Source organism: Pseudopodoces humilis, chromosome 2 (assembly GCF_049639895.1).
Source record: "Pseudopodoces humilis isolate 2021_Gansu_Grassland_sample_001 chromosome 2, ASM4963989v1, whole genome shotgun sequence".
NCBI lineage: Eukaryota > Metazoa > Chordata > Aves > Passeriformes > Paridae > Pseudopodoces > Pseudopodoces humilis.
Genome location: NC_142201.1, coordinates 78,069,340 through 78,083,674, shown reverse-complemented (window position 1 = coordinate 78,083,674; position 14,335 = coordinate 78,069,340). Strand labels below are relative to the sequence as shown.

The following is a 14,335-nucleotide window of genomic DNA, read 5'->3' as shown; positions in this document are numbered from 1 at the left end:
GCAGCAGCTCCGAGTTTCTGCGCTCCGCCCCGTCCCGTCACCGCGCCGGCCCCGCCCCCTGGCAAGCGCTTATGGAGGCACCCGAGCCCGCTTGGCGCTAGCCCCGCCCCATTCCGAGTTCACTCCGGAAACGGCCGAGCCCGCCCGGCTTTGGCCCCGCCCCCTGCCGGGCCCGCCGGCGCCGGCCCGCCCCCTGCCGAGTGCGGGCGGGGGTCGCTGCAAGATGGCGGGCGTGCGGGCCGTGCGCATCAGCATCGAGTCGGCGTGCGAGAAGCAGGTGCAGGAGGTGGGGCTGGATGGCAGCGAGACGTACCTCCAGCCGCTCTCCATGTCCCAGAACCTGGCGCGCCTGGCGCAGCGCATCGACTTCAGCCAGGGCTCCGGCTCCGAGGAGGACGAGCCGGGCTCGGCGGGCCGCGCCTGGGCCGAGCCGGGCGAGACGGAGGATGAGGAAGGTGAGAAGGGCCGCCAGCCCGAGCTCCCCCGCCGGGATGCAGCTGGTGGAGGCCCGCGAGCCGTGGCCGTGCCGGCCTGCAGCTCCGCGGGTGGTTGGGCCGGGCCTGCCTTCCCCCAGGCGTTCCCATGGTGGGCAGGTCAGAATATTCGTTACCGAGCCTCAGTAAATTGTAGTGGGAAAGGACCACAGCAGATATGATATCGTGTTGTATTTCGTGCCGTTATGATCTCTGTGTGGTTTAAATATGAGTCTTACACCGTACCTTTTTAAAGTCCTTTGTTTCATTTTTAGGATTGGTAAAGTTTCAGCCATCCCTCTGGCCTTGGGATTCAGTGAGGAACAACTTAAGAAGTGCTTTGACTGAGATGTGTGTGTTGTACGACGTTCTTAGCATTGTGAAGGATAAAAAGTTCATGACTCTAGATCCAGTTGGGCAAGATCCCCTTCCTCCAAAACAAGTATGTTGTACCTAGTTGAGCACTTTGTGTGGCTTGATGCTAAAGATTTTATTCCAGAGTTTGTTTTTTTATGTGTGATCAGTACAAAATTTATCAAAATGTTCCTTTCGATGTGCTAGTGCAGTGCTTTGAGCATCACAGTAAGGCTGGGAATGGGACTTGAGGCAAATTTCAGAAGCCTCTTTGCTGGAGCTCTAAGTCAAAATGCTACTTCAGCTGAATAATGCTGGTATATGAAAGTAATCCTGAATAAGTTACTGGATATCTGGCAAAACCAACTTATCAATCACGATCAGTTAGTTTACAGTAATAAAAATAGTAGTAATAGTAGTAGTAGTAATAATAATAATAATAATAGTAATACTTTGTGAATTAAAGTGAAATGATCTCATTGTTGTTGGTACTAGAATCCTCAGTTTCTACAGCTGATTTCAAAAAAGAAGTCATTAGCTGGAGCAGCTCAGATCCTGTTGAAAGGTGCAGAAAGATTATCCAAATCAGTTGCTGAAAATCAGGAAAATAAGCGACAAAGAGACTTCAACTCTGAACTGCTAAGACTGAGACAACACTGGAAGCTGAGAAAAGTGGGAGATAAAATTCTTGGAGATCTGAGCTACAGAAGTGCAGGTAAACAGTAGGATCTTTTTCACAAGAATGGATATTTTATGAAATTGTCTTTTTGTAACTGGAAAAAGAGATGGAATATCTCATAATAAAAATTGCAGTGTGAATTTTTTATATTTATGAGACAGGTTTATAAAGGGAGAACTCTTGTTTTAGTGTCAGGGAAAATACCTTGCCATCTTCAATCCAGAAAGTGATTTTAAAGGCTCGCTGTGTAGTATTTTACTAAGGATTTGTTTCCAGAAACAATACTGCATTGCAATGTAGTTGATCAGTTGACAGGCAGACTTTGTAAATCCTTGGCTTTTATCTACATTTAGTGTGTAAAGCATTAAAAAAGTGAAGAGTTGGTTACATTTTTTTTAATCAAATATCAGAAAATCCTAGAATATCTCAAATTAGAAGGCACCCAAAAAGCTTTTGATGTCTAACTCCCTGCTCCCCAGAATTCACACCAGGTAAAACTAAACCATATGACTAAAGAGTGACGTTGAAGGTAGATCATGATTGCTATTATTCCTACAGTTGAGAAGTGATGCTGAGAATATGCCTTAATTCATGGGTTACAGTTAAAGGGGGTGACCAGCCCAGGGTTCTAGGGGCCACTATGGAGTGACTAAGTGAATATAGAATCACACAGAACTTAGGATATAGGTACAAAGCAGGCATCAGAACAGGACTCCACTGGTGAGGGAGAGGACAGACAAACTTAGATTTGTTCATGAAAAGGCTTTATATGTACCCCAGGTTATGTATTATTTTTAGCTGATTTACCCTGAACTAGGTGAACTGTGCCCTGGATGAAAAAGGTGTAAACTAGTACAGATCTGTCTATCTGCTTTTATCAGTCTCTGAATAATTTGCTACAGAGTTACCTTTTACTGTCAGAACATGGTCATAGTTTTACAACTTCTAGACAAACATCATCAGAATTCCCTTAAATCATTAAGGGATGTTGTACCTTTAACTACCTGCTTGCAAAACTTCACAAATTTACTTTTGTCTTTTTTTTAACCAAATCTCTTTTTTTCTCCTTCCTTGCACATATGACTCAATTTTGAAAAACTTTTGGCTTCCCCCCATAATTATTAAATACTCTGTGTTAACTTACTGTGAAATATTACACATTGCGTGGTGGAGGACTGAGATGCTGATGCAATGCCATGAGCTTTCTAATTTACCTGGGTTTTTTTTAAGATGTCATTAAGAAATTTGAGTCAAGTGCAGCTCTGAAGATTTGGAGACTCAAAAATACATATTCTTCCAAAACAGAGATATTTGCAGAATATTTGCACTTAATATTTAATGTGTATGTCTTTGTTCTTCTTTACTCAGGCTCCCTTTTTCTTCATCATGGCACATTTGAGGTGATAAAGAACACTGACATTGACCTGGATAAAAAGATACCTGAGGATTACTGTCCTTTGGATGTTCAAATTCCAAGTGATTTAGAGGGATCAGCATACATCAAGGTTTGTCAGAGAAACCTTAATATCCTAGTGGAGTTTTGTTTCAGATTTGTATGCTTGCAACAAAGAACAAACATTAAATACTGTTCTCTCTTTCCTAGGTTTCTATTCAAAAACAAGCACCAGACATTGGTGACCTCGGGACAGTCAATCTCTTTAAAAGACCCTTGCCAAAATCAAAACCAGGTATAGCTTATATGTTTTATGAATGTATTCTCAAGGAATAAGTTTGCATATGATGCTTGTTTGAAAATTTCAGTATACAGCTGGAAAGAAGAGTGAATAAGACTTCCCTTATATAAACTGAAATTTTCTGTTTGGCTGCTGCTTGGGCTTTGGAAATCATGCTTTCAAGGCATGCCTATTCAGTTTTTCGTATGTGTTTATTCAGTTCTGAAACAAAAGTATTAGGGTTGTATTTTGAGTATTCTGGAACCCCTTTTATTAGACATTAAAAGTTTGAGCCCATAACTGAAATCCAACCAATGTGTTGTATTTCAGTCAGTTACATCCCATTAATTGAGTTGAGGTAATGATTGTTTACTTTTAACTCTGCCCAAAGTGCAGAGTTATAATTAATCATTTGTGTCTATTGCTCATATGTTTTATCTGGATCTAAAACTGCTGATGGTCTGTGTGGTATGTACCAACAGCTCACCTGGCAGATAGTAAGTACATTGATTCATTTAATATGTGCTCTTTTACACTTTAAAGGTAGAAATAAACTGGCAGGATTTTATTTCACGGTGGTCTGTGATATAGATGCTGGTGCTGTCCTGAACATAGACATGCTATGCTATGAGGTGTTTTGTATGGTATTGAGGGTACATTATACAGCTTGTGTGCTTACTCACTCCAGAATCACCCAAGAATTTTGGCCCTATAAACCCTGTGAAAGCACATACATGCACTGAATATTATTGGGTAGTTCATCATAGAGTGAATTTAATAAAACCAGAAGTATCATTGAAAGTAACTTACAACTGAAGGAGCAGAAGTTCATAAGGAGAGTTTGCAAAAGGCATGGAAGAGTGTAATACACTCTTCCATAAGGGTATTGCACTTCACAATATATGTAAAATTGAATCAAAATTAGTTCTAGTTTTACCTTAAAGTGCTTGCTTAACTGAGATAAAATTCTGATAATATTCAATTTGGGTATAAGGTACTGACTGCTTTATCTTAGTGATCACACCTGGCTACTGCATAGTATCTGGCATCTGAACAAAAAAGTGGCTTCTCTTTGCTCTTCCCTCCTGCAGATATTGATTTATACTTTTCAGGTTCTGCACATTGGCAGACAAAGTTGGAGACTGCACAGAATGTTCTTCTATGTAAAGAAATTTTTGCCCAGCTGTCACGAGAAGCTGTTCAAATTAAATCACAGATTCCTCACATTGTAGTGAAAAATCAGATAATCTCCCAGCCTTTCCCAGGTAGGAAGCTTTTCAAGACTCTTAACCTACAATTATTTGCTTAAATAGTGATTGATGTCACCTTTTTAAATATTCAGTCCTTACAAAAGAAAAAACAAATTCCTTGATTTTCAAAGGTTTTGAAAAACAGAATTTCAACTAATGCACAGTGGTTTCTAATGTACTCTGTTTTCCTTTGTGGTTATGCTTTTTGTCAGCACAAAACTGTCAGCTGTAATGACATGTGCATGTGGCATTTTGGAGCTTTGCATAAGTCATTGCTCCTGGATTGCATACAAAAAGAAATTTAAGACTTGAATTTATGGGTCCTCAGAAGAACAAAAGCAAATGCTCTTCAGTGAGAATAATTAAACACCATAAATGTGGCTCAGGGTTGATGATGAATCCTCTCTTCTTACAAGGAGTATGCAATTGATTATACCATGCAAAGAATGTATTTCTGCATTGCTTAAAATGTGTATGATGGTTAATCACTCCTTCTTTGAGAAGGGAATGGGGTCCTGGAAACTTCTCTTTTTGTGTGGGATTAAGTCATAGAAATTGATATGAAATGCACCTGGTGAGTTCACAGTTGGCCTGTCAATGCTTCAGTGAATATCAAGTTTTATGTGCCTTTAGTACTTTGCTCTCTACCATCATTCTTTTGATTTTTCTGATACAGTGAATATCTGTTGTTAAACTACGGAGTATAAATATAATAACTAACAATAAAAATAATATTTACATATTATATACAAATATAGTACTGACTTTATACTGAGTATAAAACATGAGGAAAAGCAGTTCTCAGTAGCAACCTTGAAAATTATCAATGCTCACTTTTTAAAATATTTTTTTTCCATGTACTCTGTACAGGTTTGCAGTTGTCTATTTCTCTGTGTCACTCTTCCAATGATAAAAAGTCACAAAAGGCTGCTTCTGAAAAACAGAATCCAGAGGATCATCTCTATGTTTTGGAACATAATTTGCATCAACTTATCAGAGAGGTACTGCATCTTTGGCTGAAGCATTGAAGATTTTTTGGGCTTTGTTCAGCCTTCTGCCTAGTGTGTGGTGCTGCTATAACAGCTGAGTGCCACTAGAGGCCAGTCCTTCTCTATCCATTTGTGGAATGCAGCCTACTGCTTGGTTTCCATGGGTGCGGGTGGTTTGGGAGTTCCAGTTAACGCTTTCATGCAGTGCTGGTTCTTCACTTAACCTCAGACCTGGCTGCTCACTTCAGAAAAGCCATGCAAAGCTTTTCCAGTAGAGTTCATCCGTTCTGCCTTTTTTTTGTTGTGTCTAATAGTGCTTACCAAGCACTGTCAGTGAACGTCTGGTCAGGCCGTACCCTCATGAAGGAACAATCAATTGCCATAATAGCTTTGTTTATTTTAAGGTCCACTTCTCTGCTTCAGCATTTTAGATTCTTGTATGATTTAGCAGAATAACTTGGGGTACGAGGTTAAGGTTGTGTCTCCTCACGAAAGAAGCAGAGGTTTGCATCTTTAAGTAGAATTGAAGCCATGTTCCAGAGAGTGTTCCCCTCCTTGGAGCATGGCTCTGCAAGTCATGCAGTCATGTGTAACAGTCCAGTATTTTAAACACTGATTGAGGATTCATGAAGCTTTGGCTCAGTGCCCACCTTTCCTGTCAATTTCCTTTCTTTCCTTTGGACAGGTTGCTAAAACTTTTTGTACTTCACTTTTTTTTCATCTAAAATGCTTCCCTTATTTTTAAGTGACCATTCTTTCTGTCTCCATAGACATATATAAAGAAGACTTAATAGGAGCTACTGCCCTGCTACCAAAGTTTTGTTAGCTAACACTTTTTTTTAAATTACTTTCTATAAGGTTTGAAAGACATCTATAAATGGGGGGAGTATGAAAAACTGTCTTTAGAGTGCTGTCAGGTTGATAAAAAGTTGCACTTTTTGAAAGTATGTACATTCAAAACACCTGATGTGAAGCAACATACTGTAGTATACATAGTATATCTTGCAGATATGTTATTTGGTCCATTTCTTTTATAACATCTGTTGGTTGTTGTAGTGTCACAAGCAAACCTTGAGCTCGACAGTGATGCCACATCCAGCTAGTGCACCTTTCGGCCATAAGAGAATGAGACTTGCAGGGCCCCAGGCTTTTGATAAAAATGAAATCAGTTCTTTACAGTCAAATGAAGGCCTTCTGGAAAAGATCATAAAACAAGCAAAGCATATATTTTTGAGACGAAGGTGGGTCACAAGATACTCTTGTTACATTAACATGTACCATTATGCATAATACAATTGATCTGTTTTAAGTGTTCCTAAAACTAGCTGCTGTTTCCCTCATAGTTAATACAGTCTTTTTTTGTAAGTACTAAGAACCAAAAATTATGAAAAAATACAAGCAAACAAGGCTCAGCTAGTTAAAAGAAAAAATATCAGATTTCTTTGAGATCTCTGTGAAGTGGCAACATAAGCTGCTGATAATTGTCCCTACTTACCTCAAACTGTATAAATCCTTTTTTAGTGTTCTTTGCGGTGCAGTAGCTGGTACTGAGTAATACCACTTCAATACTGCTGGAGAATGTATAAGAAATGTACAGAATAAACAAGTGTAGTTTATTCACACCAGAACAGTGCTGAAATAGAATTTTGATCCACATGTTTCTGTTAAATCTAATAACCTCCTTGCTTCCTGTAAGCAAGATAACAGCACAAAGTGCCTGGATTATTGTGTGTGGAATATGGCTTTATCTTCTAGAACTGCTCGAACCATTGACAGTCTGGCAAGTCGTATTGAGGATCCTCAGATTCAAGCTCACTGGTCCAATATCAATGATGTTTATGAATCCAGTGTTAAAGTTCTAATAACTTCTCAAGGATATGAGCAGATATGCAAGTAAGTATGAGAATGCATGTCCTTTCAGTTGTAGAAGCATGAAGCGAAGGCATCATGTATTCACATTGCACTTTAAAGGTTTAGATTCTCTTCAGACAGATGAGTAGGAGTCCATTATTTGTGTGTGTTTGTTTTTCTGACTTGACTGTGGGTGAACAGTCACCTTAAGAAAGCTTCACCCACTTTACCCCTTAATGAAGTTACTTAGTACATCTTTAATAAGTACAGTTTCCTTTCAAAGAAGAAAGTTGAGAGTGGACACATGGCAGTGGATTTACTTTGTGTAGAGATGACTGAATTCAAAATATCGTTTGATGTTCTGGAATCTGAACTTCCAGTCTGGTCATGGAAAGCTGATCTGTGCTCAGTCCTAGCTTGGTTGCATAGGTACTGAAATGTGGAACTCACGTAATTAATGCGATAATTATTTCAGTTGTTACCGAAATATGAGATTTCATGGTTCAGAAATAAATGCCGGCAGACTGACCAGCCGTGAATTCATTAATGCATCAACAGTAGTTTTTTCCATTCGGAGCAGTGCTCTCTGGCTGTGACCACAGTGTGGGGCAACCTGCAGTCATTGGTGTATTTTCAGTCTTGGTTCCAGAGTACAAGCACTGTCCAACTCTTGTCTGTTGCATTGAACACACCATTTTCCCCTGCACAACTGGGATGAAACTTGGGCACAGGGGCAGGCAGGCAGGTGAGGCTTCCTTGACCTGAACAAATGGTAGGCCAGGTCTGAGAGCATGCCACAGAAAATGTCACCTGCCATATAGAGGAAGCTGTTGTGCTGACTGATGAAGCTGGAATGTTTAGAGTTGGTGTCACATTCTGCAGGCTTTGTACTATCTGTCTTAAGAATTTTTTTCAATGACTGGGTGGTATTCTGTGTTCTTAGTTTCCTGTTTTCTTAAGTGTTCTAATGCTTTTTAAATAAATACGGATCTTGTCTTCAAAGATCCATTCAACTGCAGCTGAACATTGGAGTTGAACAAATCAGAGTTGTGCATAGAGATGGAAGAGTTATTACATTGTCCCATCAAGAGCAAGAACTGCAGGATTTCCTTTTATCCCAGGTAGACTCACGTATGTTATTCTTCCCTTTCTTGTGATGTTTGAGAAACAGAAGAAATTAGAATCTATGTTAGTTTTATCTATGTAGAAAATATTTATAAGTTCAAATTAAGATAGTGAAGAAGGGAAGCTGGATGACTTCACTATGTTTGTGGAGACTCTTTAGCAACTGTTACTAAAATACATTGCCATTTATTAGTAGGGTCAGTAGTCATAATAATTTTTCCCTCCCATTTAAAATGCATTCCTTTATGCTGCTCTTTATGGGGAGAAGCAAGTCAGTGGTAATCCTAGCAGACAATAAGGTATTCTATGTATGAAACTTACTGTAGCCAAGTTCTTAATGAACCCACAATTACTGTCATTTCAACATTGTTAATGCTCACTTAGCATCTGTCGTTACTAAATCAGCTGATACTTGAATGAACTCTGTTTTCTTAATTGCTTTGAACAACTTGCTGGTTTTATTCAGAAGTAACAATCTCCCCACTATGCATTATAAATAGTCAAAATACAGGTCTTTAATAACAGTAGTTGGCCTGTTGCAGTTATATAAAACTCCATGACACAGGAAACAAGTCAAAACAGATTCTGCTGAGGTCGTGTCTTTTTGGTCAAGTGTTGTCAGACTTGTTCACAGAGAACTGCTGAACAGTGCTGGATACGTCCTTTTAACAAGGGTTAAGTCGTGATACAGGAAAACAGTAGCATTTAAGCTCCTAAGTTGTTAGAGCTCAGTGCTTACACTTGAGCATTAATGGAGATAATCAAGCATGTGAGAACCTCAACATTTTTTTTCTGAATATTCTCTGGTAATATTTTCTCATATTTTTATATATTTTACAGCAGAAGTCTTGTTCCTATTGAAAGACAGGATTGTTTACAAATAATTTTTTGAGACCTAAATTGAAAACAATACTTAAATAAAATGGCTAAGTGCATGTACCTATGAAAAATTCATTTAACTGCATAATAGAGTGATCTTCTTTGAATGTGAAGTTACTGGTCTAAATTGAAATAACACAAAGCTCTACCATTACGTAAAGAAAAGTTCCCCTGAAAGTAGAGAACTTAAAGTCACTTTTATAACCATTGTACAGAAAACAGGCTTGCTAAACCCCATAAGCAATTCTTTCTGTGGCCTGCAAATATTGAACAGAAAACAAACCTCTTGTTATGTTTCAGATGTCACAGCACCAAGTACATGCAGTTCAGCAGCTTGCAAAAGTTATGGGATGGCATGTGCTGAGTTTCAGTAATCATGTTGGTCTGGGGCCAGTGGAGAGCATTGGCAATGCATCAGCAATAACTGTAGCATCACCAAACGGAGACTATGCTATTTCAGGTAGTGTTTCCTCTTGCAAATAGAAGTCAAATCTTTCTGAGAGTGTTCATAGAATATTTTACTATCAATTGATACTATGCTCTAAAAGTCTAGATACTATCTTTTGTGTAAGGAGTTGATATCTAAATAAAATCAGCACCTTGCCCAGGAAGCCACTTAATATAACCTGATTTAATTTACACAGGCTTGAAAATATTTCTTATAGTTACCATGGAAAATTACATATATATATATATATTCTATAGTATGTATAATATGAATACATTATTTAAATATATAAATATTATACTATATATATAAATGTTTGTTTATATAATATAAAAGTATATATAATTAATTGCATGTATTATTATTAGCATAGAAAAAAGAGATTACAGAAACCATCAGGATCCTGAGAGAAGGGAACAAGATAAACAACAGGATTACAAGTCCAAACTTAGGGAGAACAGAGTTTCGTCTCTTTAGGGATATTTTTGAAAGAATCCTATGGGATGGAAAGAAGAGGGGTCCAGGAGTGCTGTTTGATTATTGTTTTCAAGGGTCATCTCTTTCAGGCTCAAGAATGGTCATTCCTAATATTCAGGAAGTTAAGCAATGGTGACAGTAGACTTGTGTGCATGAAAAAGGAGCTCATGAGTGAACTTAAGACATAGGAAGGAAGCTTCAAGAGATTATAGGTAGTTGACTTGGGAGTGGTATAGAGAGACTATCCAAGCATGCATTGGTAAGGATAGGAAAGCTAAGGATATGATAGGAAAGCTAAGGATAGGATAGGAATCTAATGGGGATGTATAGGGCAGCAAGAAGAGCTTCAACAGGTATGTCAGCAGCACAGGAAAGATTAGGAAAAATGTGGGACTGCTGTTAAACAGAGAGTACCTGGTGGCACAGGACATGGAGGAGGCCAAGGTATTCAGTACCTTCTTTACTTTGGTCTTAAGACTGCTCTTCAGACTGTGACACCCATGGGAAATTTTGGAGCAAAGATTCAGACTTAGTGGAAGACCAGGTTAGAGAACCTTTGAACAGACTTAGACATACACAGTTCATGGGACCAGGTGGATGACAGCTGAAGGAGTTGATTGATGTCACTGCAAGGCCAGTCGTGATCATCACTAAAAGGCCAGGCTCAGGAAGGGCTCCTGAGGACTGGAAGAAGGCAAATGTTACACCCTGTATTCAAGAAGGAAAATGTGGGGAATTACAGTCTGATCAGTCTCATTGCAACTGAGAAGATGAGGAAGAAAAAAGTAGTCTCAGAAGAATTTTTCAAACGTACTATGGAGAATGTGGTGATGGGGAGTAGTTGGCATTAATTTATGAAAGAGAAATTATGTTCAATCAGCCTGATAGTCATCTCTTCATAGAAGGTTAGCTCAAGGGAAAAGCTAGGTGGTACTTCTCTATTTATTTAAAAAGCCAACACATACCACTTCCCAACATGAAAACGCACCCATCCAAGACAACAAAGCAGCACCACCCCTCCACCAGTCTCACAGAATTTTGTGATTAAAAGTAACTGCCTAGCGATGTAGATCCTGTCTATTTGAGATAAATAGAAACAATACATTTTTCAACAGAACATCAAGGAGTACATCCAAGGGAAGAATGAGCAATGAAGCCTTTGCCCTTCCTGGCATCATTGGGGAAAGAGAAATGTATTTGTAAGGTGTTCATTTTGGGGTTTATTAAAAGTTTCTCTGTCTTAATCTAAGCAAAAACATGCCATGCTAAAGCAACAAAATCATAGAGAAGTGGGAAACAAGACAAAATCCAGAGAAAAAGCTTAGAAAAAGAAAGGAAGGGAATTTCCCTTGTTTGCTTTCAGCATGTTTGGAATTGAGTAGGAATAAAATATAGAATACACAAGGAAGAATATTTAATATGAGGAATTCATACAGTGTAAAAATGCTCATTGAAATTTCTCCTTTTGCTACAGTACGTAACGGTCCAGAAAGCGGCAGCAAAGTCATGGTTCAGTTTCCACGGAGTCAGTGCAAGGATCTCCCCAAGGGCGATGTCCTTCAGGACAGCAAGTGGAATCATCTCCGGGGGCCATTCAAGGAAGTGCAGTGGAATAAAATGGAAGGGCGTAACTTTGTGTATAAAATGGAACTCCTCATGGCTGCCCTAACTCCTTGCTAGTGAAGCATCAAGCCTCTCTCTGAGGGCTTAGAAGCGTCTCTGTGCAATGATAACTGCTCGTGCAGCAAAGGGAAATGGGAGCTATGGGCCAGTACAAGAAAGCAAAATCAAATTTATTTCCTATACAGAAATAGCCATTTTGGTATTTGTAATAAAACCTTTTTCAGTGGCATATAAAATACTTAAGATTTTTTGTAAAAGTTCCTTTCAGCTGTATCTTTGAAAACTGCTCTGTCCAGAGGGACATAGATGAGTAATTAATGTATTTTTTGTTGATAAGATTAAATTTGGTAGCCCTTGAGTTGAAGCATTCTTGAGTTGGAATTTGTTTGTAAATTGATGATGATTTTGGGTGACACCTTTATTTTTGAGAAATATGTTTACTTGGTAGTTGAACTTGAGATGCTTCATTGCCTGTGGCAAAAGTCTTTCCTCTCTGATGGCCTGTGTTATGTCAGCTATTTTGCTTGTTTTTTGACCTCTTTTTTTCCAAGAATATAGAGGAAAGGGTCTTACTTGGCTTGCAAAGTTCTGACAGTTTGAGTTTGTGGGTGACTTGTGGCTTAGTGACTGGATAGAAGGAGGTAACTCCTGTAGTAAACCTCCACACTTGTGCACCTGGATCTTTCTCCTGCATTCTCCATTATTATCATCCAGGGAAATTATAATATCTTTCCAAATATCAGCTCTTTAGAGTTTTTTAAAATGAAAAAGTCACATTTTTTACAGTTTTGGTTGCAATTATAACCCTCCTGAAAATTACAGTATGGTGTTCGACAAAGCTTTCATTTTGTTTGGTACTTAAGTGTTAAGGGTGTTTTTGCAACTTGTCTGTGTGAACTGGTTCATATTCATGTCCATATTGTCTTATGAGGTGTCTGTCTATATGTATATACATGAACTTCTTGCACATAAACGTGTTTGAATTGAACATCACAATTCCATGGTGACAGTTGTTATTTTGTTGTATTCTCAAGTATGAAGAATAATTGCAGGAAAATAAGCAGCAAGCTGCTGCTCAGCATGTATCCAAAGCAGTTCTTGTTCTTACATTGCTGTTGCCCAGCACAGAGCATCTTGTTTCAGTTCCTGCTTGTGTGTGACTGAACTAAGTGAGAGAAAGGGTTTTCCATTCAAGTGCTCACCTGTTACCCAAGACAACTGACGAAAATTAAAAGCCCTAGTTTAAAATAGTCTCCTGATGTTGCAACAGGGCTGAGCCTAATGTAACCCCTGTGATGCCAGGTCCTGTATTACTGTGCCAGCAGACACTCTGTGATTACAGACAGGGTGGGGGGGTTGTTCCTTGGTGAACAGTTCAGCCAACAGATGTTTTCATGCATCCGACTAGATGAGGCTGTTCTGACTCCTGCCAACGCAACAAATCTCTTATTAATAATTAGAGGTTGAGTCTGTGAAACTTGAACGTGTCTTTACACTTTATTGCTCTTAACCTAAATTGACAGGTCTGCATGTAGCAAGAGCTTTTTCATCAAGGAAGTTCTTCGTTACCAAGTAATCAGATCACTCTGGAGATACTACAATCTCATGGCTGCAGGACTTCTGTCCTGAAAAGGAGGACATCTGTGTTGCAGAAGGGCAAGCTCTGCATATCAGCATGAAAACACTTGTCTAGACTTTCAGGTTTAGCTTAAAAAAGAATAATAGTAATAATAATGATGAAAAAAAAATATTAGAGACCTGGAGATACAGTTTTGGTGTTTAATATACAGGGATTCCTAATTTTAATGGAAAACAGACTGATTAGACATCTAAGAGAGACAGTCTTGAAACTTGTTAGTGCATCTTTGATATGAAATGATGACATTAGTGAATGATTAAGAACTTTTCAATTGATTGCCAAAGGAATCTTGGTTCATCTTGGTGAACCTGGTGTCCTGGTGAATTTGGGCACCTCTTTAATGCAAGTTTAAAAATAAAATGCCTTAATCCCTTTGATCATCTAGAATGCTCTAAATATTAAATTTGCTGCTGTTCTGCAGAGTTTACAAGTATAGTAAGAACAGCTGTTAGTTTCTGAATTTCTACTGTGACAACCTTCCATAATACTTTAGATGCTCCAGGGTAGCAAGAAACTGCTGCAGTTCAGCCTCACATTCTGTATCTCAAATACTGACTAACATAATTTTCAGGAAAATGTATTTTTAAAGTAACATTACCTGTGTAGAGTAAGCATGTTAAATGGTGGGTAAAATTTGTGGATGAGGGGTTGTCTATAAGGAAAGCTATCTACAGGCTAACAGTACTGGATGTTCTCACTGAATACTGTTTGAGTCCCTGCTGTTCATATGGGATATTGCTGCCTAAAAGCAAGGTTGGCAGCAGGTTCAGTAGCCAAGGATGGGTGCCTGAAGTTGCAGTGACTTCAGCCAAGCTGGAAAAGGTAGAACTGTACTACTTGTAAACTTCTTTTGTTGTAGAGCATTTTAAACTGAA

The 14,335-nt window shown here is 38.9% G+C and overlaps 1 protein-coding gene across 2 annotated transcripts; it reads left to right on the top strand.

The window, feature by feature from the left end:
• The first annotated feature begins 173 nt into the window (after positions 1-173).
• On the top strand, positions 174-12,817 carry MED17 (mediator complex subunit 17). 2 transcript variants are annotated; one of them, XM_005516193.3, is made up of 12 exons: positions 174-455; positions 749-915; positions 1,323-1,542; positions 2,875-3,011; positions 3,110-3,194; positions 4,292-4,444; positions 5,300-5,430; positions 6,475-6,659; positions 7,174-7,311; positions 8,273-8,390; positions 9,574-9,733; positions 11,673-12,817. In XM_005516193.3, the coding sequence occupies exons 1-12, from the start codon at positions 224-226 to the stop codon at positions 11,876-11,878; spliced, it is 1,932 nt and encodes a 643-aa protein (XP_005516250.1). In that variant the 5' UTR covers positions 174-223; the 3' UTR covers positions 11,879-12,817. The 2 variants fall into 2 exon arrangements, with proteins under 2 accessions (XP_005516250.1, XP_087907487.1); XM_088051361.1 differs by having other exon boundaries at positions 4,271-4,444.
• The last annotated feature ends 1,518 nt before the right edge of the window (positions 12,818-14,335 follow it).